General features: G+C 34.0%; 5 protein-coding genes across 5 annotated transcripts; 2 read left to right on the forward strand and 3 right to left on the reverse strand.

Annotated features, from left to right (window-relative positions):
* Nucleotides 1-73: 73 nt before the first annotated feature.
* RO3G_13936 (uncharacterized protein) lies at nt 74-1,096 on the reverse strand (the record flags this gene model as incomplete). The annotated part of the gene is made up of 5 exons (XM_067668520.1): nt 74-228; nt 277-553; nt 605-726; nt 772-920; nt 966-1,096. 5 exons carry the CDS (start codon nt 1,094-1,096, stop codon nt 74-76), a joined length of 834 nt encoding a protein of 277 aa, XP_067524621.1.
* A 749-nt stretch (nt 1,097-1,845) lies between these two features.
* Nucleotides 1,846-2,565, forward strand: RO3G_13937 (uncharacterized protein; the record flags this gene model as incomplete). Its single annotated transcript, XM_067668521.1, has 1 exon — nt 1,846-2,565. The coding sequence occupies one exon, from the start codon at nt 1,846-1,848 to the stop codon at nt 2,563-2,565; it is 720 nt and encodes a 239-aa protein (XP_067524622.1).
* A 670-nt stretch (nt 2,566-3,235) lies between these two features.
* Nucleotides 3,236-4,388, reverse strand: RO3G_13938 (uncharacterized protein; the record flags this gene model as incomplete). Its single annotated transcript, XM_067668522.1, has 3 exons — nt 3,236-3,811; nt 3,994-4,165; nt 4,291-4,388. 3 exons carry the CDS (start codon nt 4,386-4,388, stop codon nt 3,236-3,238), a joined length of 846 nt encoding a protein of 281 aa, XP_067524623.1.
* Nucleotides 4,389-5,510: 1,122 nt separating this feature from the next.
* RO3G_13939 (uncharacterized protein) lies at nt 5,511-6,181 on the forward strand (the record flags this gene model as incomplete). The annotated part of the gene is made up of 3 exons (XM_067668523.1): nt 5,511-5,540; nt 5,707-5,774; nt 5,899-6,181. 3 exons carry the CDS (start codon nt 5,511-5,513, stop codon nt 6,179-6,181), a joined length of 381 nt encoding a protein of 126 aa, XP_067524624.1.
* Nucleotides 6,182-7,986: 1,805 nt separating this feature from the next.
* Nucleotides 7,987-10,015, reverse strand: RO3G_13940 (uncharacterized protein; the record flags this gene model as incomplete). The annotated part of the gene is made up of 3 exons (XM_067668524.1): nt 7,987-8,004; nt 8,061-9,461; nt 9,644-10,015. The coding sequence occupies 3 exons, from the start codon at nt 10,013-10,015 to the stop codon at nt 7,987-7,989; spliced, it is 1,791 nt and encodes a 596-aa protein (XP_067524625.1).
* Nucleotides 10,016-15,040: the final 5,025 nt, after the last annotated feature.

The raw sequence follows: 15,040 nt of genomic DNA on the forward strand, positions 1-15,040 counted from the left end.
AGGCCCATCACTGATTCATCGCTGACTGCTTACACAAAAGTATGAATATCATTGTTTTATGCAATACACTGACTCACTTACCCTCAGAAGAAATTTGATCACGCAAAGAACCGTCGACGAGATAAGGTATCTGGGGTAAAAACAAAATGTCTTTAGGTACACGAATGACGCCTTCGCTGGAAGGCCATAGACCAGCCAAAGTCCGTAAGATGGATGTTTTACCACTTCCTAATAGGGGTATTTGTTAAACGAAGCTATGGGTTGTATCACACTTACCATTTGGTCCTGTAATCACCAAACGATCACCCTCAGAAACGGACAGATCAAGATGGCGGACGAGTAATTTTTCGTTTGGAGAGTAAAGTGTGATGTTTTCAAATTGGATGTGATCACTGTTTGATAGATGAATCTCTTCTGATTCATCCTTGATATCTTCCAATGCTTCCAAGAGTTCAGAAATACGTGCAGTATAGCCAGCAAGGTCAGATAGTTTAGTGGATTGTTCAATGATAGTTGAAAATAAGAAAATCAAGTACATTGCTACAAACGAGCTCTGTTTATAACATGTCAGTGAGCGTTGTGTGATTAAGATATGCTTTATTACCTGGCTGATGATGGAACTAAGTTCACTAGCATCTTTATCATTTAAAACACCTGTAAAAATAGGAATGGCAACAAGAAAATAACTAATAACAGAACCAAAATAGGAAAAGCTTTCATTTGCAACTAGATAAACAGTAAGTCATCTTGCGTATATCTAACTGTACTTACTATTCAAAAACAATTCGTTATTCACAATAGATCGTTGATAGGTTAATAAAATGTCCAGTTTTTGATTGGCTCTGTTGATCTCATCCTTTTCTCCATCACAAAATGCAATGGATTCAATGTATTGTCTTACACGAACATGAAAATAACTACTGTGATTTAATAAACAGATTGATAAACAAAATATAGCCTTTTACCGAAAGTTTCCTTCTTCATATTCTTTATAAAAGACAGCGTTGACAATAGGTTGAATGAGTTTACGGCTTACTAAGGAACCAACCAAGAAATAGATCAAGATGATCAAGGGACCAGAGAAACCAGTGACCATCCAACATTTAAAAGCATAATAAATAACCAAGACAGGGGAAATGATGAGCGTGGTTATAATTTCTTGGAGTGTCTCTGCAAATTTATCCACATCTTGTGTAATACGTTGATCACTTGTCCATATTAGTCATGATTTAATTAAATAAGGGTGAAAGAACTTACGGATTATCAATTGTGGCAGATGAATTGATTAATAAGTTATAAGCACATTTCGATTTCATATATTGATTATGCAAATGAACAGTTAGTACACGCCTTGTCTTGATAGCAAATAACCCTCCAACAAACTTTAATAGACTTTTGCACTACGATAATAGTTGAGATCACATACTGTATTCATATAATAGCTTACAGTGGCAGTTGTAAAGACTAATAATAAACAAGGGATCGTATATCGAATAAATCCAGAAAGGTCTCGAGCAATAAGAATAGAATAAAAATGACTTGGTATCAAACCAACAAAGTAAACCAGTACTTCATATCCAATAGCAAAACAAATTAATGTTACATACAACAAACGCACTTTGTTTGTATCAAATAGTATCTTTAAAAGACCACTTAATCTTTTAATAAATAATCTATCAAATCGGTATTGATTCTTTTTTTCTTTTTTCTCTTCTCTAATGAGTGGTTCAACAAATGAATCACTTGTCCTCATGGCCAATTGATAAAGAGTGTGAGACAGAGAGAGAGAAAAAAAAGAGGAGGGGTGTTACTTTTTTTTTCATTTTATTTTTTTTCTTAAAAACCATGATCGAAAGTTCATTTGATCTATTTGGCGAAATTTCTAATGAAGAACAACAAAAACTAGAAGAACGTAAAAAGATTTTTGAATCTAACTTTAATGAAAAAATACTACGATTGCCACAGGATCCTTCAAAACGATCCATGACTGAGAATAGAATGATCTTTTGTCACAAAAAGGAAGCATTTCAAACACCAGGAACAGCTACAAAGGTATTAAGTGCATCAGAATGTAATAAAATACTTGAGATTTGTAAACAGCAAGAAAGTTGGACCAAGGCTCGTCATTCTGCCTTTGCGACGACCGATATCCCCATTCGATCCAACGGTCAATTGGATTATTTAGAACCACTGATGAAATCAAGACTCTTTGACCGATTAGCCACACACTATGGATTCAAGCCGAGCGATTTAGGTTTCAGAGATATTTTTTTGGTGAAATATTCGGCAGAGGAACAAAGAGGATTAGGCTTACATGCAGATGGTTGTCTGTTTTCGATCACCTTGCTGATCAGTCACCCCGATGACTTTGAAGGGGGTGGTACTTATTTTGCAAGTATCGATCAAGTAGTCCATCTGGGCCAGGGTGATTGTGCCTATCATGATGCGAGAGTGATGCATAGTGGAATGGAGATTACAAAAGGAGAACGCTATGTGTTGGTTGGATTTATCGACACTGCAGATACCATAGAAAAAGATCAAAACAATACCGCTAGAAGATTGTAATTTTTATTTATTATTCTTTCATATTTAAAAGTGTAGCTATTTCCTTCTTGTTATTATGTACTATAGCCCATTGTATATCGCTATCTGCTTTACTCTTTTTACTCTCTAATAATGCCAGAAATGACTTGCCAGACTTGGTCAAGTCCAATTCTTTACCTACCCTATTGTGTTGGAAAATAGAAATAAATACTTTTTATACTTACATTGTTCTTGAATTTGTATACAGATTGTATAATAGGTCAAGTATAAGATACCTGGGTTCGATATATCTGCCTCGTCAGGAACTCTTGCTCTTTGAGGCGAAAGACCATTTTGTAAGTTTATTCTTTCTTGTGAAGTGAGATATTGTATTTGTACTTTGTATGGATTCATCATGGGCTGGATCATAATTATGTTTGTATTTTTTTCAATGAGTTCAATATATTTTGGTATATAACTAGCCATATTATGCGACCTAGTATTAACAAAATAAAACATTTAATGTATTATAGATTCATTTATTCATAATATTTTACCAAATATCATGATTGGTGAGTACACATGAACTAGTGACAACACTTATAAAATGCTTATATCTTGATAAGTAATTAATCGAGTTAAAAAGTTTGTTAATAGTGACTAAAGGTGGTGATTCTGTTTCAAGTACAGTCTTCCCTGTTGATGTGAATTATTATAATGCTATTGTATGATTGTGATTACCTCTTTCAAATTCCAATTGTATAGTTTTTTGAGTTAGTTTTGTAACATAAGGTGTTACGCTATAAACAGGATAGCACGGTGATATAATAGGCATCATGGCTTTTTGAGAACCTGTGATAGAACTGTACTCTAACTTGTTACCATTTTTGTCAGGTATGTGATTTGTCAATATAACAGGTGTCTTCCAAGGCCATTTACTCCACATTTGGAAAAAATTTTGCAGGATAATTGTTATTGATAACTTTTCCTTGCTTTGGATAAACATAAAAGTCTTGATAAGCAACAAAGTACATGCAGTTTCATTAAGGTAACCAATCTCTGCATTATATAAGCCACGTTGAATCGCCCAGTATTTAATGCACTGAAGAGAGACTTGGAAAAGCCGGACGTTGGATGGTTTAATTTGGCTTTTGTTGAATTGATTCAGTCTAGGCCCATCCATAGTAGCTAAGGATGCATCGTCCATATCTTGTAAGAGTGAATTATCTAAAAAGTTGATTCTGTGTGTGACTCTTTCCAACTTCAATCGAATAAATGATATATTAACCTATAATTTATCATAAGTGGTGTCGTACAACTACAATAACAATGAAAACTTATTTACTGATATTCTGTCAATGACACATTTAATTATAGGCACAGTTGCCTTTTTAATTGGCTAGAATTTAAAAAAAAAAGCATCGGTTTATCAACTTTACATATATACAAGCAACTTTTCTATATGCTTACTTCAATATTATTTATTAAAGACTGTTCTTTCAATAGCTCTGGAAAAAACTTGAAAAAATCACTTCGATGTATCTGGTAAGGGCAAACCAAGGCCAGTTCTACAACATCGTTCTTGATATATCCGCCTAATCCAAACGATCCAAAAGGTGATAAAATGCATTCAATGTCTTGTCTTTTCCAATACATATTTTTCGCTACTATATTTTGAAATCGAACCATTGTATTACGTAGCATATCCACTACTTTATTTCTGTTTCATATTAATTAGGTACGTGTTGGTGCTATTGTTATTCTTACCGCGTTTGTTTTTCTGTTTCAGATACAATCACTCCTTGTGTTTGTAAATAATTATACCAGTGATCATTGGTGATATTGTCTCTTCTTACTTCAGACATTTTATAATGTGCCCATAAAACTAAAAGAAAGACAATTCTACTTTTATACAAAAAGAAAGAAAAGAGAAAAGTACCTGAAAAAGATACAAATGGTATTTTTACTAAAAAAACCTGAGCCAATAGGAATTTGTAAAAACAAAGTTGCATTGACTGCATTCTTACACCATTTAAATGATCTAGGAAGAGGGAAAGAGCTTAATTTTATCGAAATGCTTATGTACTTCTTTTTGGGAAATGAGCAATAAACCAAACCAAAACACTTGTACATATTTTACAAGTGTACAGGTTACAGTTTAACAAAGAAAAGGACAGTCAAACTATTCTTTTTCTTCTTCTTCCTTTTTTTATATAAATACACTATTGAATCATAGTGGAACTTTATTCATAACTGTAACAATTGAAGTTGCTTATAAAATATATATAAATATATGCGTGTGTGTATCCTGCTTGTGGATTTATTTTTAGATGGCTCCTTGGATAATTCTAAGATATTGCGTTAATATAAATCATCATCGCAGATGGCTTGGAAACAATGATTTTGTAAGTTCCAGAGACGATCCTAGGCTGTCTATATATCAAATAGCCCATGAGTCGACATCCTCGTAAAATATACTTTTACATAATTGATCAAAGACATTCTCCTTTTTAGATCGCTATATTGCATTGTATGATAAAAAAGAGAGCGTTGTTATTAACATGTATTTTTTATTGTACTCGGCTCAGTTCAATAAGAAAAGACAGATTTATTAAAAAACTGTTTATTGTCACTTAAAGAGTTTATGCAGTTGAAAAAGACAGCAAATGAGTAGTCTCCTAATATTTTGCTCATTTTTTTTAGGTGTAACTTTACCTTTTTTTTTTTAACTTCCTGTTTTCCTCCAAATTTACCCTGTTCTTTTTTAGTGTTTAAAAATGACAATTTACTACACCACTACCTTTTTTATTCTACTTCTAGAGGTGATATGCTAAATAATAGTAAAACTTACTTTACTCATTACCGTCTTTGTTAGATGTTTGTCTTTGGTGTCATTGTTGTAAGGAAGTAAAAAAAAAAAAGAAAAAAAAAATACATAAAGCTAAAACCTTACTCAGTTACCACTCCCTTCTCGCTGGCGTAGAGCCATGTTTAAATTTGCATCCAGTTCTCCCTTAGTAAGTAGTACTATACAATAATGTTACATGTGTTTATCCATTTTTTATGCTATAAGGTTGCTAAAGCTTTGAACACACTAAGAATTATCTTTGGCTTCATCTTTGTTTTATTTATTGGTATAATATACAAAGTGATATTATATAAGTACTTACATGTTTGAAATAGATGCCGTCAATCGATTACAGCGTATTACAGAAAATGAAGAAGAAAGTCACCATGATCATAATTATGAAGTAAGCATAAAGGCCACTAAATTTTATGCGCAAAGAAATATATACTTGACAGGATTTACTCTTTTCTTATCACTGTAAATTATACAAAAGTTATCTTCTATGAGCTAACTTTGCTTGTGTGTAGTATTCTTGAGCGTACTAGTAGTTTAGTGATAGCCATGTTGAAGAGAGAAGAAGAACTGGAAGATGCCAAGCAAGAACACGTTTCAAGTACTCAAGACCAAGAGCGTTTAAATACAATGGAAACAAGCTATAAAAATAAAATTACTGCACTCAAAGTTGAAGTGGAAGAATTGAGAAACCAAGAAAAGGATATGGAGAATTTGAAAAAGCAAATCATACAACAGACTGAAGAGTATAATCGGCTTGTTGATAGGCATGAGGCATTGAAGCAAAAACAAGCTTAAAAAGCTGCATAATGCAAATAAAATACATTTAATAGTTAAAAACACTTCCTTGCTTAAATTTATGCTGCACTTCTTTTTTTTTCTTGGCAATTTGTAGTATATGCCTTTCAAATGTCTCTCTTAGCTTATTTCACATTATTAGTAGTCATATCAGGATATTTACTTACTTTATCTTGATCTTTATATCATTTTGCTCTAGTCTGACCAAGTGCCTCGCGTTTCCCTCACCTGTCCCACCCCACCCCTCCCCTCCCCTTACTCATTCTTGACAGGCTACACAGGAATTCCACAAGTAAAACCTTTGGAAAGGAAAACGGCATAGAAGATAGTCCGAAAAGCAAAAATCAAAGCGGAGAAACAGTTGAGGTTAGTTTTATTCTAGGATGTTGTCTATAACCAGATGTATGATAGATCGAGTGGTTCATGAAATAATTCACTTTTTTTTTTTTTTTTTTTTTTTTTTTTTTTTTTTTTTAGTCAATAAAAAGAATTCTTTTGAAACACATACTTTCCTTTAATCCCTTTTCATCTTATTTTCCTTATTTTATCTCACTCTAAACAGCTTGATGTACTTAATGAGGTCCAGTGGTCACTTATCACAAGCGAATTTATACTCAATTCATTATTACTTTTTAAACTAATGTGACGAAGCAAATGATAATATTGGTACTAATGATAATTGCGTCTTGTGAATCCCTATCTTGAATCTATTCAACCTGTGGCGCTTCATTTTTCCTTTGACAAGTGCGCAAAACTACTCAATTGGGTTTAGCTCTGGCGAGTAAGGAAATAAGTACATTACACTATAACCTCTACTCTCAATTTTTCTTATCATTGTATGAGACTTATGAGTAGTACAGTTATTATTCATTACAAGATAACTACCCCTATCACTCTCATCCATGTCCATGATATCCAGAAGCTCATTCATAAATTTCACAAAATGGGCAATAGTTGCACCCTTTGCTCCTAGCTTGTTGTTTTCGACAGCGGTCCTCTCCTCAACATCAACGTACGCTATGGTAGGCTCTTTGCTCTTTGTCTCCTGCCAGCTTTCTTTTTTTTTTTTTGAGGTTTAGCTGTCTTCGATGTTTGAGTTTTTGGGCCTCTTTGCTTTTTAGGTGATGGTTTTTTCACAACAACATGGATAACACCACTACAGTGTATAGCACCGATAATGGGGTGGGAGGGAGAACGAGTCTTTTCAATTTCTACTTGGTAGGTGTTCCTACAGCTGACCTAGCCCAATTGTTTCTCATGTTGATGTTAAATCCAGCCTCATTAATAAAGACGCAGTTCTTAGTGTAATCCAGATCTGAGCCTTTCTACTTCATGAACCACTCGTAATAATCCTTTATATATAAATGTCATAAGTAATGTCTCTTCTAATAATAACCTGTTCAGTTTCTATACAAGTTAGCTACTCTCATACATGTAATTACTACAAACGGATGATCGTTCTTATGTTTCATCTTTTATTTGTTTATATCAATTAATTACAATTAGCTTTCTGCTTATTGTTATATAACTAATTGAATAGTATTAACTTGTGCAACAACTTTTATAGAATTGATTTTAATACTGTACAATTCATTATACGAAGCTTTCTTGTTTCTTTTATTATACTGAACATTTATTACTTTTATAAATGTGAACTATCCTCAAATACAACAAATTCCATTAAAACCAACAGTACAGAAGAATCAGGTAAGTAAAAGTCAGAAAACAATAAGCCTTTTTTATTGTAAATCATAGAAGATCGAGGAAAAAAAAAAAACCATTGCTCAAAACGCAAGGCACAAGTTCTACTTTTGTTCTTGCTTCTATCAATGAGATTGTAGAAACATGGATGTGTAGGACGAGAGTTGCTAATCATTACATCAATTTCCGAAGCAGGTACGGATTTGCACAATTGCCAAAATGATTCGGATACTTGAGCCAAAGATCGAAGATTTTTCAAGGATATAAATGATGATAATTCTTCCAATGAACGCGGCAATAACACTTTTGCGATTTCATACATGGTGTAAATGCCATCGTGACGTAATCGCATCAAATAGAAGACAATGGCAAATCCGTGAATCTGAAAAGCTAAACATGCATTCCAATGGTGGGTATCGATGGCTTCTTTGCAAAAGATTCCTAAGCGTAGGAGATCATGGCATAGATCATTGTTGTTTGTAGTGGGCTGTGCTACTTTTGCTTCACCAAAGCCCAGGCTTGGCCCATACGAGAGTTGGGTGAGTTTTGTCAGGGTTGCATCTGGTCTTTTATCACCACTGGCATCCGATTCGATATTGGTCCATCGTAATAAAACACGCTTTTCAGGACTGGATAAAATGCATGACAAGATTGGATGAAAATAGGTGGTTGGTAATTCATATTCGCTAATTGATTGTTTGTTCTTTATAGCCTGTAATGGTAACTCGCCCATCGCATAGGCAATACCACAGATCACGCAAGAAGTGTGTTTATCTACATGTCCACAAAGCTGTAATAATTGTACATTGGCTTCATCATTATCCAGTTGATGCATTTGTACCGAATCGATAATCCGAAATACTTTTCCGCAGATAACGACGCCAGTATCGAGTTTCAGTTTCAATGATTCATGTACAAGATTTTCGGTCAGAGCATCCAAGATTTCTTCAGTGAAAACATCGATCGTGAGTTGACTATGTTGTTGAGGCGCTAAGAGCAATACATGAGATAAAGCGAGTGCTTCATGGATCGATGCTTCCATATGAAGCAAAGCAGATACTGTGATGTCAACCACCTTTTGTTGAAATATCATGAATAATGTCGAGATGTTTGTGCCTTTGAACATCCATTCAGCTGAAGCATTTGCATGAGAAAGCAATGTCGATGATGTTTGATGTCCAGGCAAATCTAGGAGATCAGCGTTATTATGTCTTGTCATATTCGCAGAAGCCGAGTCATCGGTGGAATTCTCATTATCAGTGGCAACGAAGAAGTTAGAATTTAAAACAGAATCTGCCAATACGGGCGTATTCGCAGACTCTTGCCAATCATTAGTCTCTTGATTATCAAAATTCGAGGTAATAGAAGTTGTGTTATCATCAATTGATGGTGACATCGAGCGATGAGTTATATCATGGCTGGAAACGCGAACAGATGTGGAGCAATTGACATCATGCAAGACTTGAACTTCTTGTTGAATGACTTTTTGCACGTATTCGGCACTGCTGAGATGTGCGTCAAGATCAATCGCCAATCGTGTTTTCTGTAACCAAACAGTAGTCGCTCTATTTAAGGGTGTCTGATTTAAGGGTATTTTCTATTTATGGGTGTATTTCTAAAGAACGGCATAAGTTCCCAGCATAAATACCACTATACCATTATTCTATTTAATGGTGCAACGCAAATATTTTTTACCACTAAATAGAAAATTTTTTTATAAGTGATAGTTTTTTGGAGCACTCTAACAATAATTTTTTTTACTGTAAAACAAGATCGAAGACCTGTTTGCTCTTTTGACTTACTTAATTCAGCACAAGAGTCAGCCAATCTCATTCGAATTCGGCGATGTAATTTACGATCAAGATCGTTCAAAGAAACTTTGTACATGAGAATGGTTTCATAGGCTTCTCTCAACCGTTTCTTACACTCTACTATATCGACACACTGCCCATCTTGCTCTGTACTATCATTTTCTTCTGTTTCGTCTACGTTGCCTTCTGCCGTTTCTTCATCATTAGTAGTGCTTGTTGTATAACATACTATCATCTTGCTTTCAACTGCTTCAAGGTTCAACTGACTAACATCAGTAACATTGTTGTCAAGGTTCCTGGGGGAGATCTGGGAGCATTCCATTTATTGTTTCTGGTTTTACTTTAAGCCATGCATTAGCTAGAAAAAACATAGCCTGAGCTTGATCCATTTTGTAAACATTCGGATTATCCAACTTTTTACTGATATACAGACATAAAGCACGGTCGTACTGCTGGGCTCGGAAGTGTGCCTTAAAGTTGTCAATAATTCCTGTATATACAAAATATTAATGAGAAAAATGTAAAACAAAAAGACAGATTACATAGCATTTTATCAACAAATAATAGGCTACCTACATCAAGAGCCTGTAGCTTACTAGCCGTGTTTACTGGAAGCAATATCAATTTGATGTTGTTGAGCAGAATTCTTATTTTATGAACTGACGTATTATCCAAAAGAAGAGCAATTTTTCGATTCTGTCTTCCAAAGGCAACATTTAACTTTTTCACGTATGTTGTCATCCAAGCATTAGTAGAATAATGGTATTCAATTTCATCTTTTTTTCCAATTGCTGTCATGGATAACAAATTAGCTCTTGCTTTAAAACATTTGGGGCTCTTGTGTTGTCCGATAACAATCGGGTGCCCTTTGTAAGTCCCATCCGAGTTACAGAGCAATCCAACTGTTACACGAGTTTTACTTTTTTTTATGCCATCAAGCGACTCGGAACATATGGCTCTCCTTGGTGGTTGCTGGTAATATAAACCTGTTTCATCAAATTTCATGATATCTACAGGATCATAGGGCCCAACGAATTCTTCTATATTCCTCAATTCGATCTGGATGTTTTCAGAAGAGATGTCTACTGAGGCACTTTCACCATGCATTGGCCTGCATTTTACTCCAATTCGTTTAAAAAGTTTGGTAAGCCATCCATAAGAAAATAAAATTTCTTTTTCAAGGATTCTATACTTCACTCAAGCAATAGGCCTTACATATCGAATGATTGAGTCTCGATTGACTGGCAGATTGTTATTATTCATGTCTGCAACAAACTTTACTACTTCATCATCAAGTTGAGGATAGCGTGTCGTTTTTAGACTTTTTCCATTATTGACAACATTATTATTACTATATAACGTTTCAGCATTTTTGAGAATGTTTCATATAGTCTGTTGGGCAAGTGGTTGATCTAAATTGAATTTCTTCATAGCCCATTCACCTAATTCTGTTTGATTAAGCTAGCCAGTAGCATTTTGATCCAAAAGCTCAATTTTTTTGAGAAATAGAAAGGCGTACAGGTTTATTATTAGATATTTTTTTATAGATAGAATCTAAACAAAGAAAATAAATTTTGTTATGTCATATTTATTCTCATCAAAATTATTTTGAGTCTACGACTCGTATATTATCCTTCCAGCAACTTTGATCAAGTCTTAAGCAAGTTTTGATTTGCTAATGTCCTGCACAAATTACCAAACCTATACTAACCGACAGTGGCCTATGTGGAGACATGTTGTACAAACATGTCTATAATGTAGCTACAATACATATAAAGTGAGTTCAATTTTTTAACAGCTACAAATTTCGATTTAAGGGTATGTTCTATTTAAGGGTGGATATTTCAAAAATTTTGGCCACCCTTAAATAGAGCGACTACTGTAATAGAATGGGGTTGTCAATGCTAATCAAATAGCTTTCAAGGCTATACTAACAGATTGCTTTGTTTATTTCATCTAAAAAGCTTAATTTTTTTTTTTTTCACATAGCAAGTTACACACAGAGATCGATCCTTTATATTTCTCTCTCTCTCTCTCTCTCTTCCTTTTACTTTTACTATCTTTTATAAAAGTAAATGACATAAAAGAAAGATGAAATTGCTTATATAAAATAAGAAATGGCTTTGAATTGCGAAAGGGGATAATAGCAAGGAATACAGCCTGGTTGATTGGTTGTCTGTAAGTGTTTGAAATCATGACAACTTCATGTGAAAGAGATGAGAAAATAAAAGAGTGGGGCGTCATTTCCTTAATTGCCGTTCTTTTCATGTGTAAACGGGGCTTGGAATCGTTAATTAGTAAACAAAAAAAAACCTAATTAAAGAAGAGGAAGAAGAGGATTATTTATGACACATCTTTATATTCGTAATAAAAGTAGGTATGATGTATAATACAACGCTTCATATAATTATGAAGCAGATCAATATCATTCAAATCGACGTTTAACTCATAAATCCTTATCGTTTATTCTTGAATGTGCTACAATTGAGAAAACAAAAGAAAGTTATTTGAAATTTTTTTGTACTGTAGTAAACTCGTATTCATAGTATTCTCTCACTCTCTCTTTCTCTACTTTTCCCAACTTTAAAACGTAGCTTTTGATTTTTGTTCTTGTAATACAAAGTGAGGTATAAACAATAGCTTTTTGCATGATTATTGTTATATGTGATTGCTAAACATCTATGTGATACTTGGCTGAAAAGCTTTTGTCAATACATGAACCAAATAACCTCTTTTATATATATATATGTATAGAATTTTTACCAAGTTAGAGTCTACACATATTAGATACAAGCCTTAAAGTGTCAATAAAGGCAAATTGAGAGAAAAAGACCATCAGTCAAAAACTTGCAGCAATTGAAGGTGGCTCTACAAAAAGAGTGGGCAAGACTGGATGATGAGTTTGCCGATCGATTAGTTCGAAGCATGAAGAGGCGATATGAAACAATTATTAAAGCTAAAGACGGCGTAACAGAATACTGAAAAAAATTTTATATATGTATTCTTAAAACAAGCATCTGAGCCTTTCTTTTTTCACAATTTGAAATCACAAGTTTAAGTTCACGCATATCAATTGGCCTTGAACTTACATGCTATATTATTTCAAAATTTTTATTTCAATATTTTGTCCGAAAATTTACTTGATATGATTGCATATGCTATCACTACTAGTACTGCATGATTCAATTTCTTGCATACTGTAAATTCTATACTTCAACATGATCAGGTATCATATGATTGGTACATCTTGATGGGAGTTTTCAATTACAATTTTCACAGAGCACCTAGGAGCAATCATACTTTTACGTGGAATTATTAGATATAACGATACTGGCATAACTTCGTTTATGCTAATTTCGATTTTCATAAGTTTAATAGACCTAACTCTGATGGCCACACCTGGACTTGAATTTGATCAGGGGAAAGCCTAAAATCTCACAATGTCAAGATAACTGTTAAGCATCGTGGAGATAGTATTATGCTATGCAATGTCATTATCTATGCTGGAGTCAAATAGGTGCTCAAGGCAAACGGTAACATGAGCAAAGAATTATACAAAGAGATTTTGGAAGATGAATTGGAGCAGACTATTGAGTATGGCACCAATATGCTAGTCTTAGAAAAACATTACGTACCTATTCAATATGACAATAATCCTAAGCATACGCCCAAATTAGTCAAAGAACACCTCAGAGAGCAACTCTACAATAATTTGGAATTTCTTGCATAGTTTTCTAACTTAAACCCCATAGAAGACATGCGATCATTGCTAAAAAGAAGGCTGAATGATTATGAAATAGCCGTAAAAGGCGCGGATGAAATTTATGAACCTGATATCGAAGTTTGGAGTGAATTAATGAAGCCATAAGAGTGTCAAATGATTATAGAAATCATACCTAAGTGTATGCAATGGTGTATCAAGATTACATAACGCTGGGACATACTATTAGTTTAAAATAAATAAAACATTCCACATTTTTTTGAAACGCCCACAAAACTGTCTCAATGCACCCCATATTTCCTACGCCCTCTATCTTCGTCTACGCTAACTGAATTGGGATTTATACTACACAGTTTACGTTAAAATGCTTGAGATACGTCAGTAAATTGTGTTGCCCTTTCAATTGGCTGGTTAGAGTATCACGTAAATGTTTTTAAAGTTAAGAATAAAATATCTTTATATTGAATAAAATAATGTGAAGTATTTATACATTTCTAAAATTTAATCAATGAAAGAAAACTTCCAGTAGAAGAGGTTTCTAGTAGAGGAAGATTCTAGTAGTGTTAGAAGGTCCAAAGAAACCCAATCAGAGAGAAAATTGAACCTCAGAACGAAATGACGAAGTAGCTTCGCAATTGAATGATGTACGTTAACTTGATAACCATAGCCTTACAATCCATGGAAGAGAAAATTGCATAGCACTGGGACAGTTTTGTGGGGGATCACTGTATTTTGTTTGTTTTTTGAAACCTCTCCCTGTATTAATGTCAATGGGATTCTTACAGCACCGATCTAGCAAGCAAGAAGCCTTAGACGAAGAGATCCTCCCTCTTTCTCTATCTTTCTCTCTTTCTCTTATTCTTTTCAATCAAGCCTTTTTTACGGCTTATTTGATCCTTTCATTTAATTTCGGGCTTTACTTTCCATAAATCATTTCATCCAGGATCAATTAGGTTAACAAGATGATCATCAGCAATTAAAGTATTGGCCTATGCATACGATGTCATAATGTTTCTCAAGGACCAACATAATTACAAGCTCTGTTATTTTAATGTTTTTATATGTAAGAACTTTCAATATACAGCCCAAATTCCACAAAGCACAGGCCGTTTCTCTTTCAGGCTAAGGTCAATTAGGATGGCGCAACATGCTTCAACCCAATGACACTCTCCAATGACATGATAAAAAAGATCCTACTGCTACAGTCTATCTAACCTACCCGCTTACAAACATCATAAAGCAAATATTCGACTATGTAGATAGCATCATTGCAGAATTTAAGTAGTATTTTAACATTCTATCATAACGAGAATTCTTCTTATAGAGAAGTAGTATGATTGCAAACATAATCTTCTTAAGTTAAATATGGCATATTATACAAATACTGTACCTTCTTCAGAGCTTCTTTCAACGATTACACTCTGCAAATTATGAAATTTCTTAAATGCAAAAACTTTCTATCCGTCACATTTTAAGACTGCTAGATACCCACAACAAGGGAAGCATGGCCATCCTAAATCCGGCCATATAACATTCAGCTCTTCAACTGCAATGACTTACCCGATATTTCAATCGATGCAAACAACTTCAATTCAAAGATTCTTTGCCACCAATCGTATGTGATAC

The sequence above is a fragment of the Rhizopus delemar genome, genomic scaffold (genome assembly GCF_000149305.1).
Source record: "Rhizopus delemar RA 99-880 supercont3.13 genomic scaffold, whole genome shotgun sequence".
NCBI lineage: Eukaryota > Fungi > Mucoromycota > Mucoromycetes > Mucorales > Rhizopodaceae > Rhizopus > Rhizopus delemar.